We start from the raw sequence: 18,812 nt of genomic DNA on the forward strand, positions 1-18,812 counted from the left end.
AAATTGTGAAACTCACGACACTGGTTGGATGCATTATTACTATCAATAATACATAGTACAACTGATACAGAAACAGATATAAATTAAATACACTCTTCTCAGTGATAATCTTGTTCCCTTGCTTGGACTCATCATGAATTAGTAAGCAGAGAGCCTACACAGCTGCAGATGCGGTGCATTCTTAATGGATCAGTTTCAGATGGAAAACTATCTGATTCATGTCCTGCTTTACAGCTTCACTTGAGTTTATGTGCACACCACAAAGGACAGAGATAGAGAGTCGTCGGTCACATGGCCGTTCTGCCTCATGTGAGACATCAACACCAAGTCTGTGTGGATCTCTGTGCAAACGTTAACTGAAAGGCTATAAATAGATAATAAGAGAATCCAGCGGACTGTGTTTACACATGGGCGTAGACGTACACGGCTTTTACACAGAGATTAATGTTTGAAGGGGCCCGCTGGGAGGACTTCCCTGGCGGTGCTCACAAACTATATTCCTTGAAATGTTTTCTGTTGCTTCAAAAAGCATCTCTTCCACAGAGTCAGTCACCATGTTATTCGCCGGCCGCAAGGTTCTGTTTGATTGCAATGATGTGGAGTCGCTTGTGAAATTTTTTTTTATTGATCACTGAGCATCTGTGCAATGGCTCCATTTAAACTTGGGCTAATCTCCTGTGTCAACACCTCCTCACCTTGTGGCACCATGCACACCGCTGTCTCTTTGGGCTGCTCCATGAGCTCCAGTCTTTGCCGATACTTTCGAAATGATTTTGTTGATATCAGAGCAGGTTTCTCACCGCCTTCGACCCACCGTGACAAAATCAATCCTTCGTCTGGACCTTTTAAGATATTCTCCTCTCATCCTTGTTTTCAATTCCATCGGCTAAATCATTTTGGACGTGGTAATAAGCCTCAACCTTCTAAGTGGCTCTGCGCCGAGTCATTTTAAACACACTACAGCTCACAGTAGAATGCAGTGCAAGACAGATAAATTACAGTTGCATTTAAAATACGCATGTGCGCCTTTGTTTTTGGGTTTTTTTCATGCAATTAACAAAAATGGTGATGGTTAAACTCAGAGAAATGACTGATGATGGCTGGTGATGAGGGAAAGTGTTGTCTATTGTGGTTATAGGATCTTAGCTTCTTTGACGCTGTTGGTTCTGTTGAGTATTTCTGGGTCAGCCTCAGACTGCACTTCCTCTTATCCTACCAACAGGTGCTCTTCAGTGAATACAATCTCTGTGCTTATTCCAAAGACTTTGGCAGAAAGTTTCATCCTTCTCAGGAAAATCTTGTTAACAAGCTCATGATCTTGCTTTTTTTCCTCCATTAAAGGAACTTGGCTTCGCTGAACTGAGATTTCTCATAACCGAAGATGAGATGAAGACAACTGTAAATGCTTTCATCAGTTTTGCTTCAATTACCACAACGCTCTTTCAACTTCAGCCCTCCCTCAACCTTGTCTAAACTGCCCAAAAGGCAGCTGCTCCTCTCTTCAATCAAAGTAACATGAGATCGTGTACCACCCCAATATTACATTCACTGCAGAGACAGCCTAAAAAGTTCTGCATAAAATCAAAATTCTGGTTTTACCTTTTCAAACCCTTAATGGTTGCAAACCACTCTGCAATATCGACACGCCCATGACAGCCAATCTGGCCTTCAGCTCATCTGAGCAGAGTTTACACGCGGTCCCGTGGACACATTACAAACCCAACCTGTGAGATGCCATCAACCACAGACTGTTGTGTTATCTTTAGGAGACGACTCAAACCGGTCTCATTCAGACAGGATTTTGGTTCGATTGAACTGAGCAACAGTTCCTTTAACTTCCTTTATTTGTCTAATCTTTTTGGTACATTTGTAATGTTTTTGACTGGATTTCCTATAACTAACTTTTTGCCATCAGTGCAAACTAATGTGGTTAATGTGATTCAGTCTCTTAAAAGGTGTTCTACACTGTAAACAACTCTTTCTTACATACTCCAAAAAAAGTGTCTATTAATAGAGACGTAAAGATGCAATCTAAACTGATCTACGGTCTTTATACCAACCCGTTACATTTGCACACTTTACACCGCATGTATTTACACTCAACTCATTTTTATTCATCTGCTACTTACTTGAAAAAACTCTAGTTTATGTTCCTGCAAGGCTTTTTACATCACTGTACATTAAACATTACATTGTATACGAGCAATATGCAGGTCTGAAACCCATTCGGCGTCGTAACTTCTATTGTCACCTTTAAATGAATTGTTTTTAAACGCAGCTCCAACAGCAAACTGAAAATTAAAAATCAAACTGCTTGACAACTTCACACTTACATTTTCTTTGACGGGGGTTCAGAAGGTCAAAGGTCGACTGTGACTCACCTGTTGAGCATTTCTCTTGTCCGTTGTAGCTCTGCGCAGGTTTTCTGCTCCTTCCTTGATTTTTAGCTCCTTGCGGATTTCTCTACGGATCCTTTCACGCTGCTCGTCCAGGAGCTGCTGAACGCTGGAGTCTGAGAAATCAGAGTTCTGGTCCAGACCAAGCTGCTCCAGAACCGACAGCCCATCTGGGTCGCTCTAAAAGTGGAGGGGGAGAATATGGCAGAGTCTGAATTACAAGGCAATCGATTCATCATGAGGAGGTGTAAAGAGTTCAGCGGACTGAAGAGGAAGTGATGGCGATTAAGATAGGGCAGCAATTCAGTGTCGGCTAAATGGTCAGATAAGAAAAAGGAAAGAAGAAAGATGAGCGGCTGTGAGTTCCGCCAAAGGTTTGGCTCAGTTTGCCGAGCTTTCAAACACAAATCTCAGTTTCAAAAATGCAGGACAACCAAACATGGTGGGGAACTTAAACATCTCTGTCAGTAGTTGCAAAAAAAAAGAAAAAGACATCATCTCCATAAATAGCAAAATACAGCAATAACGAACAACAAGCTTCAAAGTTTGTAAAAAAAAAAACAAAGGGCGACAATTCTCGAAGGTTGTAAACCGATACGGACTTGGAAAACAATGGAACGGCGGGCATCGAACCGCTTGCCGTCGCTTGCAGTCGCTGTTCAGGCAACCGGTTGACAAATGAAAGCAACAAAATCGTACCTCAGAGCTGCCCTCATCCACCTCGTCACCATGCCAACACATATCCCCCTCAGATGGGGCGACCCCTCCAGAAAATCTTACAATACCGATCCTCGGCTACCGTCATGAGCTTGGGAGCACAGTTCATGCCACGCTGAGAGAAAAATAAGCCGAGGGGAAGAAAAGAGATAAAGCGAGGGAGAGTTAAGTGAGGGAGGAGGGGAACGCCCCCAAAAGAGGATATCCGTCCCGACACCAAGCTGCTCAGGCCTTTCCTGTTTCCTCTGAGAGTTTGCTGCTGTCAGTGGAGGGTAAAACACAGGGAGGGGAAAAAAAAAAAAAAAAAAGAGGTCAGAGACTCTATAGATCTGGAACACACCCTGACTTTCCATGTTTTGGCAACGTGTGGACGCGAGGCAACGAGCTTGCGCTCAATCGCTCGCAGTTTGGGTGTCTTGACATTAGAAGTGATTCGATCTCAGGGGAAGGATGTGTTCTCCAAGTACTGGATCAAAGCCAGCGACTGGAAAGCATTTCTGCACACTTTAACAACGCATCTACAACCCCCATGTGGCGTATGCCTTCCCCTATAGAAACATTCAGGGACAGGTCCACCCACTGGAAGCAGCGGCTGAAGATTGCAAGGCTAAAACAAACAAACGGAAACCCAATGTACAATAATTAGCATTTTTCTTTTATGACAGGCGCAGGACTATTTTAAGAGTCATCTTCATACGTTGACATGTTACGCATCACGTGACGCCAGCGGATATAAATGCGTTGCGCGACGCCACCCAGGTGACCTTCTGAGGAAGACGGAAGCTACCGTCCAATCATGTCACGGTACGAAGGCAAGGTCTAAAGTGGCCGTGTGTCTGTTGATGAAGGAAAATGCTAATAATCATCTGTATATTTTATGGAGACACCGTGAACCTCATTCAGTTGAGGAGAAACCTACCAAACTAATGAGGAATGCTGTTGGTTTTCTTCAGTCTATACCTGACACCTGATGAAAAGCCTGGCAATTTAAAGAACAAATCATCAACATCATATTGTCCTCGATTTGCCAATTATTTGCCATATTGTTTGAATGCCAAGTTACATCAAAATCTTGGTTTAAAATGAATAGTTCTGGAGACCTATCGCAGAAGTGCAGAACAGGAAATCAAACGCCCATGTTTTAAGTAGTGTTCTTGAAACAGCATCAGAATTTGAATGGCTTACACTTCATGTTGGTCACTTTGTGATCTTCAACTCTTGATGTGTGACCAACTAACCAGCCTTAGCTTCACAGCAAATCTATGATGCTGCATTGTGTTTAGAGTCTGTTCACTCTGCAGGTCTCACGTATGCTTTTGCAATTCCTCAATGCTTTTTTTGTTTTTTTTACTTTTAGCTTTTTTTTCATTTTAACTTGAGAAACTCCGGCAGCCTCTCCTTCCCACGCTTGCCGCGCTGATTCTCTTTTCTCCTCCTCCTATTCTTTCATTCACTTTTGCTGGACATGCTCTCTTAGCGAGGCGCCGTCAGCACCTAGGCTGCTGTTTGAATCATCAGCTGGAACTCATGTGACATGTGGTCCATCAGATAGTGTTTTTGGGAGGGACATTAAATGAGGCAGAACAGTGAGTCAAAGCCCTGGATTGAGACAAATGGGTGCAGTTTTTAATTAGTTTCGTTTATTCCTTTTTCAAATCGGTCAACTGTGATAAGTGAGCGGCAAAAAAAAATGTAGTTAGAGACAAGCGGCAAAAATGGGCCTAATAATCCGTCTCGACGGCTCGACGTGAAAACTAAAATCGTCCCTGACTTGTTCATCCTGTTAACGTCAAAAAAAAAGAAAAAAAGAACCCAAACAAACAAACGGCAAAAAAAGAAATGGCTGCAGCTAAGGGGCACAACTGACTCAGACACAGCTTGTTAGTTAAGTGGCCTAGGGAGGAACAGTCAGACATTGTATTCAGGGAAATAGTGGCCAGCTAATTCAATGGATAGCGGCGCCCAGCGAGGCTAATTCAATGGGACTGTGTGAAGCAGCGCAAGGAGCCCAAGGCTGCAGCGAGAGGGACAAGACAGAACATGAGTTCAAGTGCAGTCGGCTGGCTGTGTGTGTAGTGAACACGCATTCGTGGGGTGTCCTCCACTCTCTGAGGACAGTGCCTGGACTTTTCCTACAGAGTGATATCTCCCCTGCATATGCAGTGTCCACACGGGCCATAAACAGGCGGTAAAGCGCACACACACACACACACACAATAATACGCGTGCAAGACCGCACACCCTTCAGCAAACAAGTGGGCACATCACTCAGGTTAGTGAGGCCACAGCACTCAGTGTGACAGTGTCAGTGCAGATAAGAGTTGGGTGTGAGGTGTTCCATTCACCACCAAGGTAAACGCAAAATCATTTTCGTCCGTTACTTGTACTACGTTTCTGAGGGCGCAGAGAGAAACGGCCATTAGAAATCATCCCATCGTCAGGGGAAGAGTGAGGGAAACTAATTGGGGGCGTCAGAAAGGAGGCGCGAGGGCCCTACTTCCAATATTAGTCGGGCTCCAAGGCCAATCAGACCTTCCTTCTTCATTCATTCTATATATAGAAAAAAAGTAGATCTTTTTATTAACTTGTCCACAGTGCTATACATTCCTGCCACAGAAGTTAGCAATGTGACTGATACTGCTGCTAATTGCTTCAGAGGAAGTCAGAATCGATTTCTATCACCAGAGTTATTTAGGCCATAAAAGTTCCTGCTTGGAGAGGGAGGGGGGGGGCAGTATGTTTCAAGGGAACAAGGAAGGAAGGCAGCTGCAGTTCTTAGTAGAGGTCATGACTGGTTGAGGAAAGGGCGCAAAAGCACTGTTTGGTTTACAAAGAGATGACTAATTGTGCTAATGCTAATTCAAGGACACAGGCAGTTGTTGCAATGGTGAAAACAAAGGCGCTGTCTGAACTTTTTTAGCTCCTAGTAGAGAAGTACCGCATGCTAAAATGTTAGAGTACTAAATTAGGCCATACGAAGGAGGAGATCCATAGGGAAACATTTTCTGAAAATTCCTTTCAAATAAGGGGAAAAAGAGCGAAGTTACAGAAACTTAAGAACGCGCCACTTTCACTGCACAGTGCAAAGCAGTGCAGCAAAAATAAACAAGCATCGTCGGCCAGTGGACCATCTGCACAAGAGACAAGAATAAAATTCAGACTGGAAAGGGCAATGGGCCTGTTTGGGCAGAAGCCAATCATGAAGCAGCAGCATGAGAGAGAGAAGGAAGCGCCGACTGAGGAGGAGGAAAGACAGGAAGCGAGGGAAAAGAAAGAAGGACAGCTGCCCTGAGGGTCACAGGGCTGCGGCAGAGAGACAGAGGGGACAAATAAGCACGCAAAGATCAGAGAAACCGATAGTTAGCAATGATTCATCAACTACACTCCAATTACAAGCAATGTTTTGCCACTGGGCAAACGATAAAGGTGGTAAATGTGCCATTCTCTCACCTGGCCACACAGTAGCTGCGTTCCCATGAACACTAGAAATGCACAAAACCTAAATATGGAAACACCTGAACTTGGAAAAATTCAGTCATGTTTGGACGGAGGAGGAGATGGAATATTTTTTTCAAGTAATGTAAGAGAAAAATATGACAACCATTCTTGACAGCAAACAAACGTAAACAAACAAAATCAAACTTAACTCGCTTCGCACCATTCAATGGAAACACTTGCAAATCGCAATTGGACTTTGTTGAAGTTTTAGAAATATTGCTTTTATTTTGCAAAAAAAATGTCATGGAAATGCAGCCATTGAGAGGATGAACAGAGTGAACTTCAGGTCCAGGACAATGACCATAGCTGGCTGAGAGAGACAGACAACACACAACCTTGGCACAGTCTGGCAGCTATGCGTCTCTCCCCGCCCCCATTTATGGGTTCACATTTGAATCTATTGCCTGAACAACTTGGCAGTCACGCTGGAAACGTTACTGTCTGAGCTGCATCCAACACTTGAGAGGCTGCGCAACAATTATTGCCACACACACACACACACACACACACACACACACACACACACACACACACACACACACACACACACACACACACACACACACACACACACACACACACGCTTTGACTAACTGATGCAACACCGCACAGAGGAAGCAGCCATCCTCCTCTTAGCCTCAGAGGTGCTATATAGGGCAGAGTGTGACGTTGAATCAGTGACCCTCCTTGTTTAGTTGGGGAAAAGCAGATGACAAAGGCTTCCAAGGGTTCCAGATGGTGTGAAACAGAAAGTCATGAAGGGAGGGAAGGGATGTTTTCTTTCCATTACTCATAATTTTCCCTCTTCAGACGCCTCCCTGAACTCCCATCACCAAACGGCTGTAAAAATTAGGTAGAAGCTCCAGTCAACCTGCCGTGGCCATGCCCTTCTAGGACGGGCATGGGCAAACTAGAGCCCGGGGGCCATTGGTGGCCTGGTAAACTTTCTAATCCGGCCCGTCGAACTTGAAGAAATTGTATAAATAGTAAGTAATGAAATAGCTGTATTCCATCAATTTTTTCAGCGTTTTAAGAGTCATATCAATAAAGAGCTAAAAACTGTGGGGCTTCTAAGACACATCAATCAATCAATCAACACATCAACTTTTATTTGTACAGTGCTAAATCACTTCCAAAGGCGTCTCAAAGCGATTTGTACAATCAGAGAAAAAAAACAACTGGGCCCCCAGAGTAAGCAAGGTGCGACTGGCCAGGAAAAACTCCCCTGGGGGAAGAAACCTAGAGCAGATCCAGACTCCAGAGGGCCGTCATCTGCCTGTGACCAGTTGGTGTGAAGAGGAAATGTAGAGAGAGAGAGAGCGGGGGGGAGGGAGAGATAGAAGTAGCCAGAGTGGCAGACAGGCCAGACTGAGTTGCAGGGTTAACAGCAAAGCTCTCACAATATAGATGTAGATATACAAGAATAAATCATTCAATCATGTATATAAATAGATGTGTTGTATACACAAACCATTTTGAAATTTAAATAGGCTTAACTATTTTGCTTTAACCAACAATACAACCAGTACGCAAACCTCTCTGATATTGCCAGCGCTTCTGAAACCAGATTCATGGATTATAAATCAGTTTGTATGCGCTAGATTATGAAAGGGGCTATCGGTCAGTAAGGAAGCTAGTTGCCAGTGACAGACACTTCTGGGATATGTGGCCAGATGAGTTTCATGGGCAAAGAGGCCTGCAGAGCTGCATGAATGACCCAGATATACACCCAATAACATTGTATGGACACATTTTTTTTTATTTTTTAAAGAAAAAAGAAAATAAGAAACAGATGACAACTGCCTAGCAAAAGAAAAAAAATGTTTATTTTAGCTTTAAATATAAAATGCATCCAAATTTAATTTAAATTGTAAGCTTTTCCTGAATCTGTTCAACTGTGTTCAAGAGGTGTCTGTGGAGATTCATTTATCCAGGTAGAAAGTTCTTCTATAGAGGATTTTATTTTGAAACACTGGACATAAAGAACAAATTTAAAAACACAAGAGTTTTCAGTGTTCACCCAAACACCTTCATCAGTTGTTTGGTCCACAGGAGGCCGCAGCTCTGGCAGTTATAAACCCAGAAGGGTCACATGACCGAGGCCACATGACAGCCCAGTGTGTGAGCCAGAGAATATGGTTGGTGTTCGAGTGGGGTTTTCATAGAACTGTCTGATACAGAAGTCATAACAATGTCCGCCCCTGGTCACTTGTGTGCTCAGGAAAGGAAATAGATTTGCGCACTGTTGAATTCCAGAAAAACATCTGGAGGCATTCCTGAGATGCCTGAGTGGTGACAACATCCAAGCTGGCAGAAGTGATGTAAAGGGAAGTAGAGTCAACAGAAGTGACTTGAAGAGAATAGTCCAGTGATACCCTTACTAGGCTACAACTTGGTGCAATGCACACACGACGCCACTCACCTCATTTACTGAGTTTGAACATCCCCACTTAAAATCCTCATCCTTATTGCACATCCTTTGATAAACATTAATATCATGTGCATTAATGGCACATAAAACCTAAAAGCTTCAGACTTTGGGGTCTTAATGAAACAACTCAAGTCAGGAGCAAATTTCAGTCAACCTCCGTGTCTGCACTTGGGTGCATTAGTGCATTTATATAAAACAGCTTCAGAATGATTTTTTGCGCTCAACAAAAAAAACTCGAACCAATATATAAATTTACTAAAATAGCGAATGCCCTCTGATAGAAGCGGCTGTTGCAGTTATCAGGATAGTGCAAGACTTGAGAAATATTGCAATTCCTTCACAATAAACTCTGTGACCGTAAACTCCCTTGAATCGACACAAACAACATTTCGCCAGAGCAGTTTCACAGCACCTGATGGGTCCCTCGCTGAAACTCTATCTTTCTTTGAGGCAGAGGTATGAGACGGCAGAGGAAGAGGACTAGAAATGTACACCAGCCATTGCCGTCCGACAGACAAAAGCAAAGGGAGCATGTGAGCAGAAAGACAGAAAGGCAGCGAGACAACCCCAGAGACAAAGGAGAGGAGATAGGGGGGTGGGGGGGGTGCAGAGAAAGACAGAGGGCTGACGAGACGGTCAGCTCAACTGTGCCAAGGAAACAGGTGGAGGATAAGGGGAGGATGGTAGCCTCGCAGCGCTGGAGGCGATGGATGGATAAAAGAGCATGTGAGAGCACGCTGGGATGCCAGACTCACTGCCAAACAAGAGGGAGGTTCCCTGAGAGTGCATTTGCTGTTGTAAACCAGGCCAAATCGCGTATTACCGGCCTGCACAAAATCAGGCAGGGGAAAAAAATGACGGGGGAAAAAATGGTATTCAACTTATTTTATTGTGGTTGTCAAATGGCAGCGCCAGGTGGAATATAACTCAGAAAATCATGTGTGATCTAAAAATCACACTTGCGTAATTAAATTTAATGTGCAAAATCTGTCCGCATTGCCATTTTTTTTAATATTGTTAAAAGCGTGACAGGCTCACGCAGGGTTGCAAGCAGTCGGTCAAAACAGCAGAGCTTAAAACTAAAATTCTATTTTTGGTAATCAGATGAGAATGAAAATTGCTGAGGGGAGGAGGATATTAAGAGGGACGGTCAATAAAACAAATACATACACAAAAAAAAAAAAAAGACAGGGCTGATGAGATGGAGCAGAATCTATCTAAAAATGATTGAAAGCACAGAGGGGTTTTGGATGTGTCTAGATCAGGTTATATAAAGTATTTAGCATAATGGAAAGGCCCGGACTGGTATTTTGGATAATGGACTAATGGACAAAGTAAGCAGTGATTAATGAAAGTCAGAAATCAGTGAGGAAGTGGGGAGCTAAAAAAAAACAAAAAAAAAAAACACATTTCAATCCAAACTCTAATTGCATTGCCACCTGTAATTGTTCAGCCTACACACACGGCTCAGTTAACCGCTCTCAGTTTGCTGGAGCTTTCAAAAACGGAGGTCAGGGAAGGTGCACAGACATTTCTGATTAAAACACAGCATCTTTGTCTCATTCCGCACACTGCTCATTATACACCAAGTATCATTCAATATCATCAAGACGACCCAAACCATTCGAGGAAGTCTGAGCAGACTGATGGGATGTAACAGCTTCCAACGACTGACACGTGAAGGCACGCTGTCATTTTCCAATGATTCCTGATACGGTTCAGTCTAGCACGTCTTTAGTTTGTTTTGTTTTTTGTTTTGTTTTTCCAATCTCAATTTATGCTCTGACAACAGCAAACGATAACCTGGCACAAACAGTGGCCATCCACCCAGCAGACATTCCAGCCTGAGTCACGGGGGGGAAAGTACCAATGAGACAGCAGCTACCAGGTGTCGAGATCTCAAACCCATAGGTTTGTTTGCAGGGGATATGTTAATAACCCCCGTAGTCTATTTTTAGCCAAATAGTCACGCCCACTTGGCGTGACGTGCACTGCCCAGATGAACTGTCAGCGACTATGGCCCTATGAATTGACTTACCATAAAAAAAGCAAGGGTTTACCTAATCAATATTATCCAAACCTATAAAAAAAAAAACATTTTGTACACGAGAATGATGCAGTAAAATTGCCAACAGGAAATAGCAGCCAAACTAAGTCCCTACAGCGGAGGACGAGCGCTTGAGGTGCAACCACAGCCAAATAAGAAAACAAGAGGAAGGGTTGCATGGGCAGGGAGAAGGACAGCAGCCGGGGTGTAGAATAGACAGGAGGCAGGGAGGGACAGAGAAAAGGGAGGGAGGGATGGAGGTAGGGAGGGAGCGCAAGATAACACAAGGGGAACAGAGTGGATCACTTTACGCTCTCAACTGTTGCCCAACCACAAATTTTCAGAGGCCCGCATACAAAAGGACACGGGGAAAGAGAGGGAATAAAGAGAGCACAGAGACTACAGCAGCATGAGAAAGCCTTCGAGCACCACGTGCAACGCATGCGCCACGTAATTACAACCAACGCTCAGTGCGTGAGTGTGTGTGTGTTAACAATACGCAGCCAGATGTTTTTCAAGCCTCCCAACCAGCAACAGCTTTTCATGTCAAAACTGCCGCTCGTCTCGCTTGAGCTCTTCAATTTAGGAGCCTGTTAAGAGTTAACAAGGTCTCTTCTTGAAGGCGTCGTATACGGTCTGAATGAAGAATGAGAATCGACGTCAGCTCTGTACTGCCAACACCGACAGCTTATATTTAGGTGCAAAAATGCACTGCACTCATTTAGATCCACCGTTTTTGCATTTGCAGGAAAATAAAGGGGTTAAAGGGGCCAACCAACCCCTCAAGTCACAATAAGATAAACAATTTGGAGCCCCCCCGCCCCCAAACACAGATTCCCCCATCCAAGATTTCTGGGGCATATCTGACTGTCCGTGAGGTTGACGTAATCTTGGAATGTGGGCTGGTGGAATTCATTTGGCAACTACTCTCATTCTCTTTTAAAGAAAATAAAACTGTTATAGTCAGACATATCAGTGGTGACAAATCTGACAAGAACGTATTTTCTTTATCCATTCATTTGCCCTTGCGTCCGGTCGAGAGTTTGTGTGACCAAGGGAGCGAAAAATAATGACGGGTAAAACTGCTAGCGATGAAAATGGCGTGTCATCATTTTCAGTGAAGAGGCGCACTTCTTGACAGAGCCACACTTAATGGATCGCCTTCCGACGACTGCCCCAGAGTTTGGAGGGATAAATATATAATGAGAATGCCAATCAGCACTGGTTGTCTCACACTACAGTGGGAGCGCCGAGGAAGCTACGCCCGGTTTATCCCATTAAGTTGGCTGATATTGCTTTGTCCGTGAACTGTTTACCAGCCGAACCCCTACTGTGCGGCAAATCACCATGGTTAAGTGGTGGATCAGCAGAAAGCCTGTTTACAGCTGTTGGAGGGGAAGAACAGTGCACAGAAGGCTGACAAGGGGGGTGGCGGATCAACAATATATGAATAATTAATAAACAAGATAATAAAAAGGGACTCATTACTATATGTATATATACTGTATAAATATATATATATTTATTTATTTTTTCAATATATCTTCATTTTCCATACCCACTTCTTTCTGAGCTCAGGGTCACAGCGGTCTGCTGGAGCCAAGCACACACACACACACACACACACACACACACACACACACACACACACACACACACACACACACACACACACACACACACACACACACACAGTAAAGTAAAATGACACTTCGGTGATCCCTTCCTAATTTGATCTTAACTACTAAACCTACCGAGTCTGTTATTCACTTCTGTGTGTATTCCAGATTCACTTGTTTAAAAAAATAAATAAATGAATAATAAAAAAAAATGTTCTATAGTTTTATGACGTATTTAAAATTCAATTACTTCTCACGGGTTGCCGTGATGGATAGTTAAGCTAGCCCAGTGGCTCTTTAAACAGCATGGCACTGCAGAACGATTGGGACAGGATCGATGTATGTGGCCCAGGGGCCCAAACATAATGAGGAGGGGCCAAGGGTCAAGGTATGTCAGAACGCTGGGCCGCTGGTGTTGACAAGCCCAGGCGCAATGGAAGTGGGAAACTGGTGAATTACTGCCATGATGTAATTAGACTTCAAAAGACCAACCAACGGGAGTGGTCCCAATCTCGGTCTGACTCAACATCAGTATCTGTGTTCTACTGGGAGACGACGAGATGGGCAGGAGATGATGTCACAACAGTGAGCCGAGCTCAGTAGTAACTGGCCTCTGTAAATGCATGTGCATGTGCCTGGGAGAGAGTAGGGAGAAGGAGGGGTCTGTCTAAAGCTGGAATGCAGGGGTACATCCCCATGAGGTCATGAGAATTAAGGGCAGTTTGCATAGAGAGGAAGGCACAATGTGAACGAGCGCGAGGAAAACAGATCAGCGAGGAGGAACAACGACCCACAAAAGATGCTGAGGCCAATTATGGTGAAAAAAAAAAACTGGGATTTGAGATCCAGCGACATTAATCCTATTATTATCGAGGGGCTTATCTGTGCAGTCTTACGGTGGGCAGCTCAGTTGGCTGGCAGGGGTGGGGTCAATAATGTGCCGTGGCCAGGATGGGGAAAATGAACCCGTGGCGAACTGAATGTGATCTGGGCTGCTGGTGGCGGACAATGCAGCCTATTGTGCTGGCGCGGCAGTAGAGCCTCATCATCAGCACAATGCCCTTCAGACCGTCCCCTCCTCTAGACCCTCCAACCCTCACGCCCCGGCAAAAGCCTTAACCACACTGGAAGTGTGTCCAGTCAAGCAGCAACGATGCACGGCCCCAGCAGAACGTCGAAGTGTCATCGGCCTGTTTTAACATTTTCTCCTGCAGACGAGGCAGCGTCCCACTTGTCAAGGGAGACAATCTGATACATTCAGCGTTTTAGGTATCACTCCATAGATCACAGGCATGGGCCAACTACGGCCCTGTTAAGCTTTTTAATCCAGCCTGCCGAACTTGAAGAAATTGTCTTAATAGTTAATTGTAAATTGAGCAAGAACATAGATGTATTTCATCAATTCTTACAGTGTTTTAGGATTCATTTCAAGATGGCGCTAAACACCGTGAGATATTTTGATGTGACGCTTTTGTTCATTTTCAATTGACATTAAAGAACGTTTTCTACATATTCCATGATATATTTGTTCCTCCCATGACGTGGTTCAGCAAAACACTCCACCCATCTGCTCCCGCTCCAGCCCCTTTGTCAAAATTTAGAACCCATTGTGGCCCCACGAGTCAAAAAGTTTGCCAACCCCTGCCATAGATGGATAATTAAAAAGAAAATAATAAAAAATTCACACAAGACTGCCTGTGGAGGAGGTGTCTTCGCAAGGGATTTGAGGAGCCAATCAGCTGTGTCCCTTAAGAAAATGCTGAGAATGAATCCAAGTTCTACAAGAGCACCTCAACTGCTGCAGAAATGCAGATCGCAAAGCATCCAAATGTGTTTTTCTCCACAGCCAAAATACCCTCCCCATCCTTCCCAGAGCTGGCGGGATGGAGCCCGAAAAACAGTCAGGTGATCTGTTTGTCTGAAAACAGTGGCGAGAACTCAACACCATTACGCTGTTTATGTTGATATGACAGCCTTCTAGACCAACTGTGGTTAGCAGCTACTCAGTACTGGGACGTGCGATTGCAATTCTAGATGAATAGATACCAAAATGAGCCACTTCCACTATTGCATGTTGCATGTTCACACACTTTGGTGCAGCGTCGGGGTAAAATACCCGGCACGGCAGATAGAGTTAATGACAGGGTGGATTTTACGACTGCAACAGTGGATTTACAGCATACGAGTAGTAAGGAAATTCATTTTTGCTTACTACTACCACGGTAGGTGTGATCAGACGAACCCTACTGTACGTTCATAATGCAGGGGCAACACAGTAACAGAAGAAATCCCAGCCTCTTCCAAGTTTGGACAAAGGTTGCGAAGAAAATCTGTGTCATCAGATAACCGACACTGCAAAGCTGGATTCTACGCTCGTAAAGATTTCCCTTTGTTCCCCGGTGGCTGTTCGACAAACAGAAAAACAAAACCAGTCCAACAGCTGCCGACTGTCTGGTGAAAACTATAATTTCCTCAAGAGTCAAGCAAAGATAAATCCGAGTTGTGTGTCACGAAAGGAAATAAGGCACTCCCCCCCCCCCCCCCCCCATTAAGGAGCTCATATTCCAAGATAGGGAATGTGTGACATGAAAAGGAACAAGGCAATTTGCCCTCTCCCCCAGTCTCCAGTTGCTGCTTGCTATATCATGGTGGATTCTGGCTGCCTGCATGGCCAGAGGGCTGTGCTGAGAAAGGCCTACTTGGAGCGCATAGCTGTCATCTTACGTCACAGGGAGGCTTATGGGAAGCACGCCTGTGTATCCCCGCGAGTGTCTGAGTCTGCGTGGCACTCGATTTCTGTGCACGTCTGTAAATATCCGCCCATTTGGGACGATAAAACACTTTTTAAACACGATTGTAGATTTTGCAGCTGTGCGCTGTGCTGGCGTCCTTTTGTCAAAGTCTGGCTTTTTCCTAGGCGGTGGGAAAAATGTACTTGGCTTTTTTTTATCTTTGTGCCGAGGCCAATAAATGAAAAGAAAATGGCTCTTTATATATGATCCTGAGGCCCTACGTGGCAACAACACCAATTTTACAATTTTCACACACACACACACACACTTGTTTTTGTTTGTATTCTGGATTAAGAGTGAAGAGTCCACAAGGGCTTTGGCCAAAATGATACCCAGCAGTATCTACATGAGGAGAACCAAAAATAAATAAATAAAAAAGGTTCAACCCACCACAGCGGAAGCTACTTCTACCACAATGAGTGAAAAATAGTGTTTGCATCAGTTGATTACCCAAGCAGTACAGCCAGGGAGCACCTCGCTTGTAAAGCTAGAAGTGAGGCTGCTTGAAGTGGTAAAGTAACCCAGCACAGAGCTTTCTGAAGGCTGCCAGATAACACCCGGGGGTGTGGGACACATTATTAAACGCAGCCTGGGGCTTAGGCCGGCAACAAGCACGTGCTGCGTGCAGTTCATCGTTTCTCTGAGAAAAATGAAAGAGGACAGAGCGACGCAAAAGAGACCGGCCGTGTGAACGTATCGTCACAAAGCAGCACTGAAAGAGCTGCAGAATTATCACCTGTTGCTCCAACCGAATAAGAACGAGGCTAATTAAATCAAACTCAAGTTGTGACGGGCCAATCGTATAAACACAAGTGTAGTGAGCAAAACATAGAGGCTAATGGACTTCTTGTCAAGGGATTAAAAAAAAAAAAAAGGGCAACGCATTGAACAACTGACGGTTACAGGTACAGGTTGATCGAGCTGAAAACGCCTCCAAATGAAACAACTAACTGGGTTCATAAAGTGCTGGTAGGGCAAAAACAAGAACATACAAAAACAGACAAAGACCACCACACAAAGGCCATGTCCGTCACCGGTAGAGGAAACAGACAAGTGGAGGTGAGCCGCTGACTGAAGGAGAGGTAGACGATAAGATGGCTGCAGTTCTCTCGCGTGACAAACAGTTGCGACTGGAACATTTTCCGCCATCACTCCACTGAAAAAACGCCGACGTCGCGGCTTCCCAAAACATTCCTTCTTCCCAACGTTCTGCATTTGCACACACACGCCTCCCAGACCCCGCCTAGCTGTACGCCGCGTGCGAGGCGTCCCGCAACGCTGCGCGTCTCCTGTTTCACCGCCTGCACATCCTTGAGTGACATCACGGGTGCTGCACAGCAAACAAGAATGCACAGTTCCAAGAGTAAACAGACATGGCGTGCACCTGCGCGGCCACTGGAGGACCTGTATTTCAGCACCCTGGGCGTGACGCCAACACGTCACGGTGCGTCAGGGCAAAAATTCACCTGTGGCACACGGCTTTATACAGTGTGGTGGTCTGATGGGTCTGGTGCGAGCATGGAGAAGAGATAGAGAGAGAGAGGATAGAGAGGTGTGTCTGTGTGTCGAAAATGCCTTGGGAAGAAAAGAAAAAAAAACACCACTATTGTGCCTGCATGCACCTGCCTCGACTTTCCACACACAAAGTGAAGGCAAAATGACAGCACAACGTCGCTGGGCGGAGCAGCTGAGGGTGGGTCGAGGCATGGCTGTCAAAAAAAAAAGAGGGTGGGGTGGCTCCAAACCAGAAAGTATCACAGCGTGCATTATTTACACCAGACAAACTATCCAGTTCCAATTGGACTGAGTGGTCGGTGGTTCCCGAGGAACCCGAAGACGCATGAAAATCCACCGGGAGCCCAACACAAATCAGTAATATGCCACTCGACAACAGCCAGGGGTGTGTTATCGGCACCAGTGGGAAGTAACAAAGTAGATGTACTTTGTTACTGTACATAATTTTTACTTTTACTGTTGTTGCTTGAAGTGGGGCTATTTGAACTATGCTGTTGTCGAGGTAGATGTAAAAGCGGATGATAGTTTGGACGGAGAACCTCCACAAAGATATTGTTTCATTAATTGCAAAAAAAAAACAACAAAAAAAAACTTTCAGAACCTGTACTTTCTTACTTTTTCTTGAGTAAAATCAGTACTTTTACTCGAGTATTTCTTTTTACACAAGTATTCATACTTTCACTCAGGGACAGAATGTGAATACTTCTGCCACCCCTGGTTATCCGGAAACAAGTCGTTATAAAAGTCTCACCATCCCCTTGATAAGTACAGTAAATCAAAGGTTCCGGAGTTTCAATGGTTCCATGGTTCAAGGTTGTTAAACGGGTTAATTGACATTAAAAAAGGCAATGAGTGTGTAGTGTAGATAACAGCGCATGATGAAAACATCTTCTTTTCTTTTTTTTTTCTTTTACAAGGGTTGGAAAAACAAGCCAAGCTTCGTGGTGAGTTGTCAGAGACAGAAAACATCGAACCGGACCCCGCCAGCGCCCCAACGACACTCATGCACATCCACTTACTTGTATCGAGTCGTTTGCCATCGTCGCCCCCCTGTTGCTCTTGGAACTCGGCTACGCGGACGACAATCCGAACATGTGGTGGTGGTGGTGGTGGTGGTGGTGGTAAGGGGGGGGGGGGGGGGGATGCCCGCTTCGCCGAGGAAGAACCGGGCGTGATATCGCTGTATTAACTTAACGCAAACACTCGCTTGTTGACACAAAAGGCAAATACAAGTCAGGGGGTAGTCCGCATTGTTGGCTAGTCTGGCTGGCTGGCCGCGCCTGAATCCAACCTCCTCCTGCGCCTCCGTGTTTCGCTGAACCGGCCGGCGTTAAGACATCATCACCTCGCCGATCGTTAAAACAAAGAAAGAAACGCAGAAACTCGTCTGGTGTCTGGACTGAAATAAAACCGACAGTCGGGTTACATCAGCGAAACCCGGACCCGTGTCATTGTTCGTCCTCTTCTCCGCCCGCTTGCCATTCAACAGCTAGCAAAGAGCTCCGTTAAAACAAACCACCCCCCCCCCCCAAAAAAAAAAAAAAAACCTAAACCGGCAGCCCTCCCTCCTTCTCTCCTTCCTTCCCTCCACCTTTCAATCCGTCCAGCAGCTGAGCGGCGGTAAAGTTCCTTTCGAACGCGAGCGCAAAACGAGCGCGTGAAGAGCCTCGGCTCGAGTGGTTTTTTCCTCTCCTGCTGGTAGCGACGGTTAAAATACGAGCAACACGCCTCATCGACTCCCGTCTCTAACACACACACACACACACACACACACACACACACACACACACACACACA

General features: G+C 45.0%; 1 protein-coding gene across 3 annotated transcripts in view; it reads right to left on the bottom strand.

Moving 5' to 3' along the window:
* pkn1a (protein kinase N1a) overlaps nucleotides 1-18,441 on the bottom strand; it is a 34,028-nt gene extending 15,587 nt beyond the window's left edge. For 2 of the 3 annotated variants that reach the window (XM_076014399.1, XM_076014392.1), the window contains exons 1-2: nucleotides 3,096-3,243; nucleotides 2,382-2,576 (exon numbers count right to left, since the gene is read on the bottom strand). In XM_076014399.1, the coding sequence (XP_075870514.1) occupies nucleotides 2,382-2,576; nucleotides 3,096-3,137 (237 nt within the window). In that variant the 5' untranslated portion in view covers nucleotides 3,138-3,243. Of the gene's footprint in view, nucleotides 1-2,381; nucleotides 2,577-3,095; nucleotides 3,244-18,034 lie in introns of those variants that run through there. The other variant, XM_076014407.1, reaches the window with a different exon arrangement.
* Nucleotides 18,442-18,812: the final 371 nt, after the last annotated feature.

Source organism: Nelusetta ayraudi, unplaced genomic scaffold (assembly GCF_046127955.1).
Source record: "Nelusetta ayraudi isolate G7.1 ecotype Tasmania unplaced genomic scaffold, CSIRO-AGI_Nayr_v1 ptg000006l, whole genome shotgun sequence".
Lineage (NCBI taxonomy): Eukaryota > Metazoa > Chordata > Actinopteri > Tetraodontiformes > Monacanthidae > Nelusetta > Nelusetta ayraudi.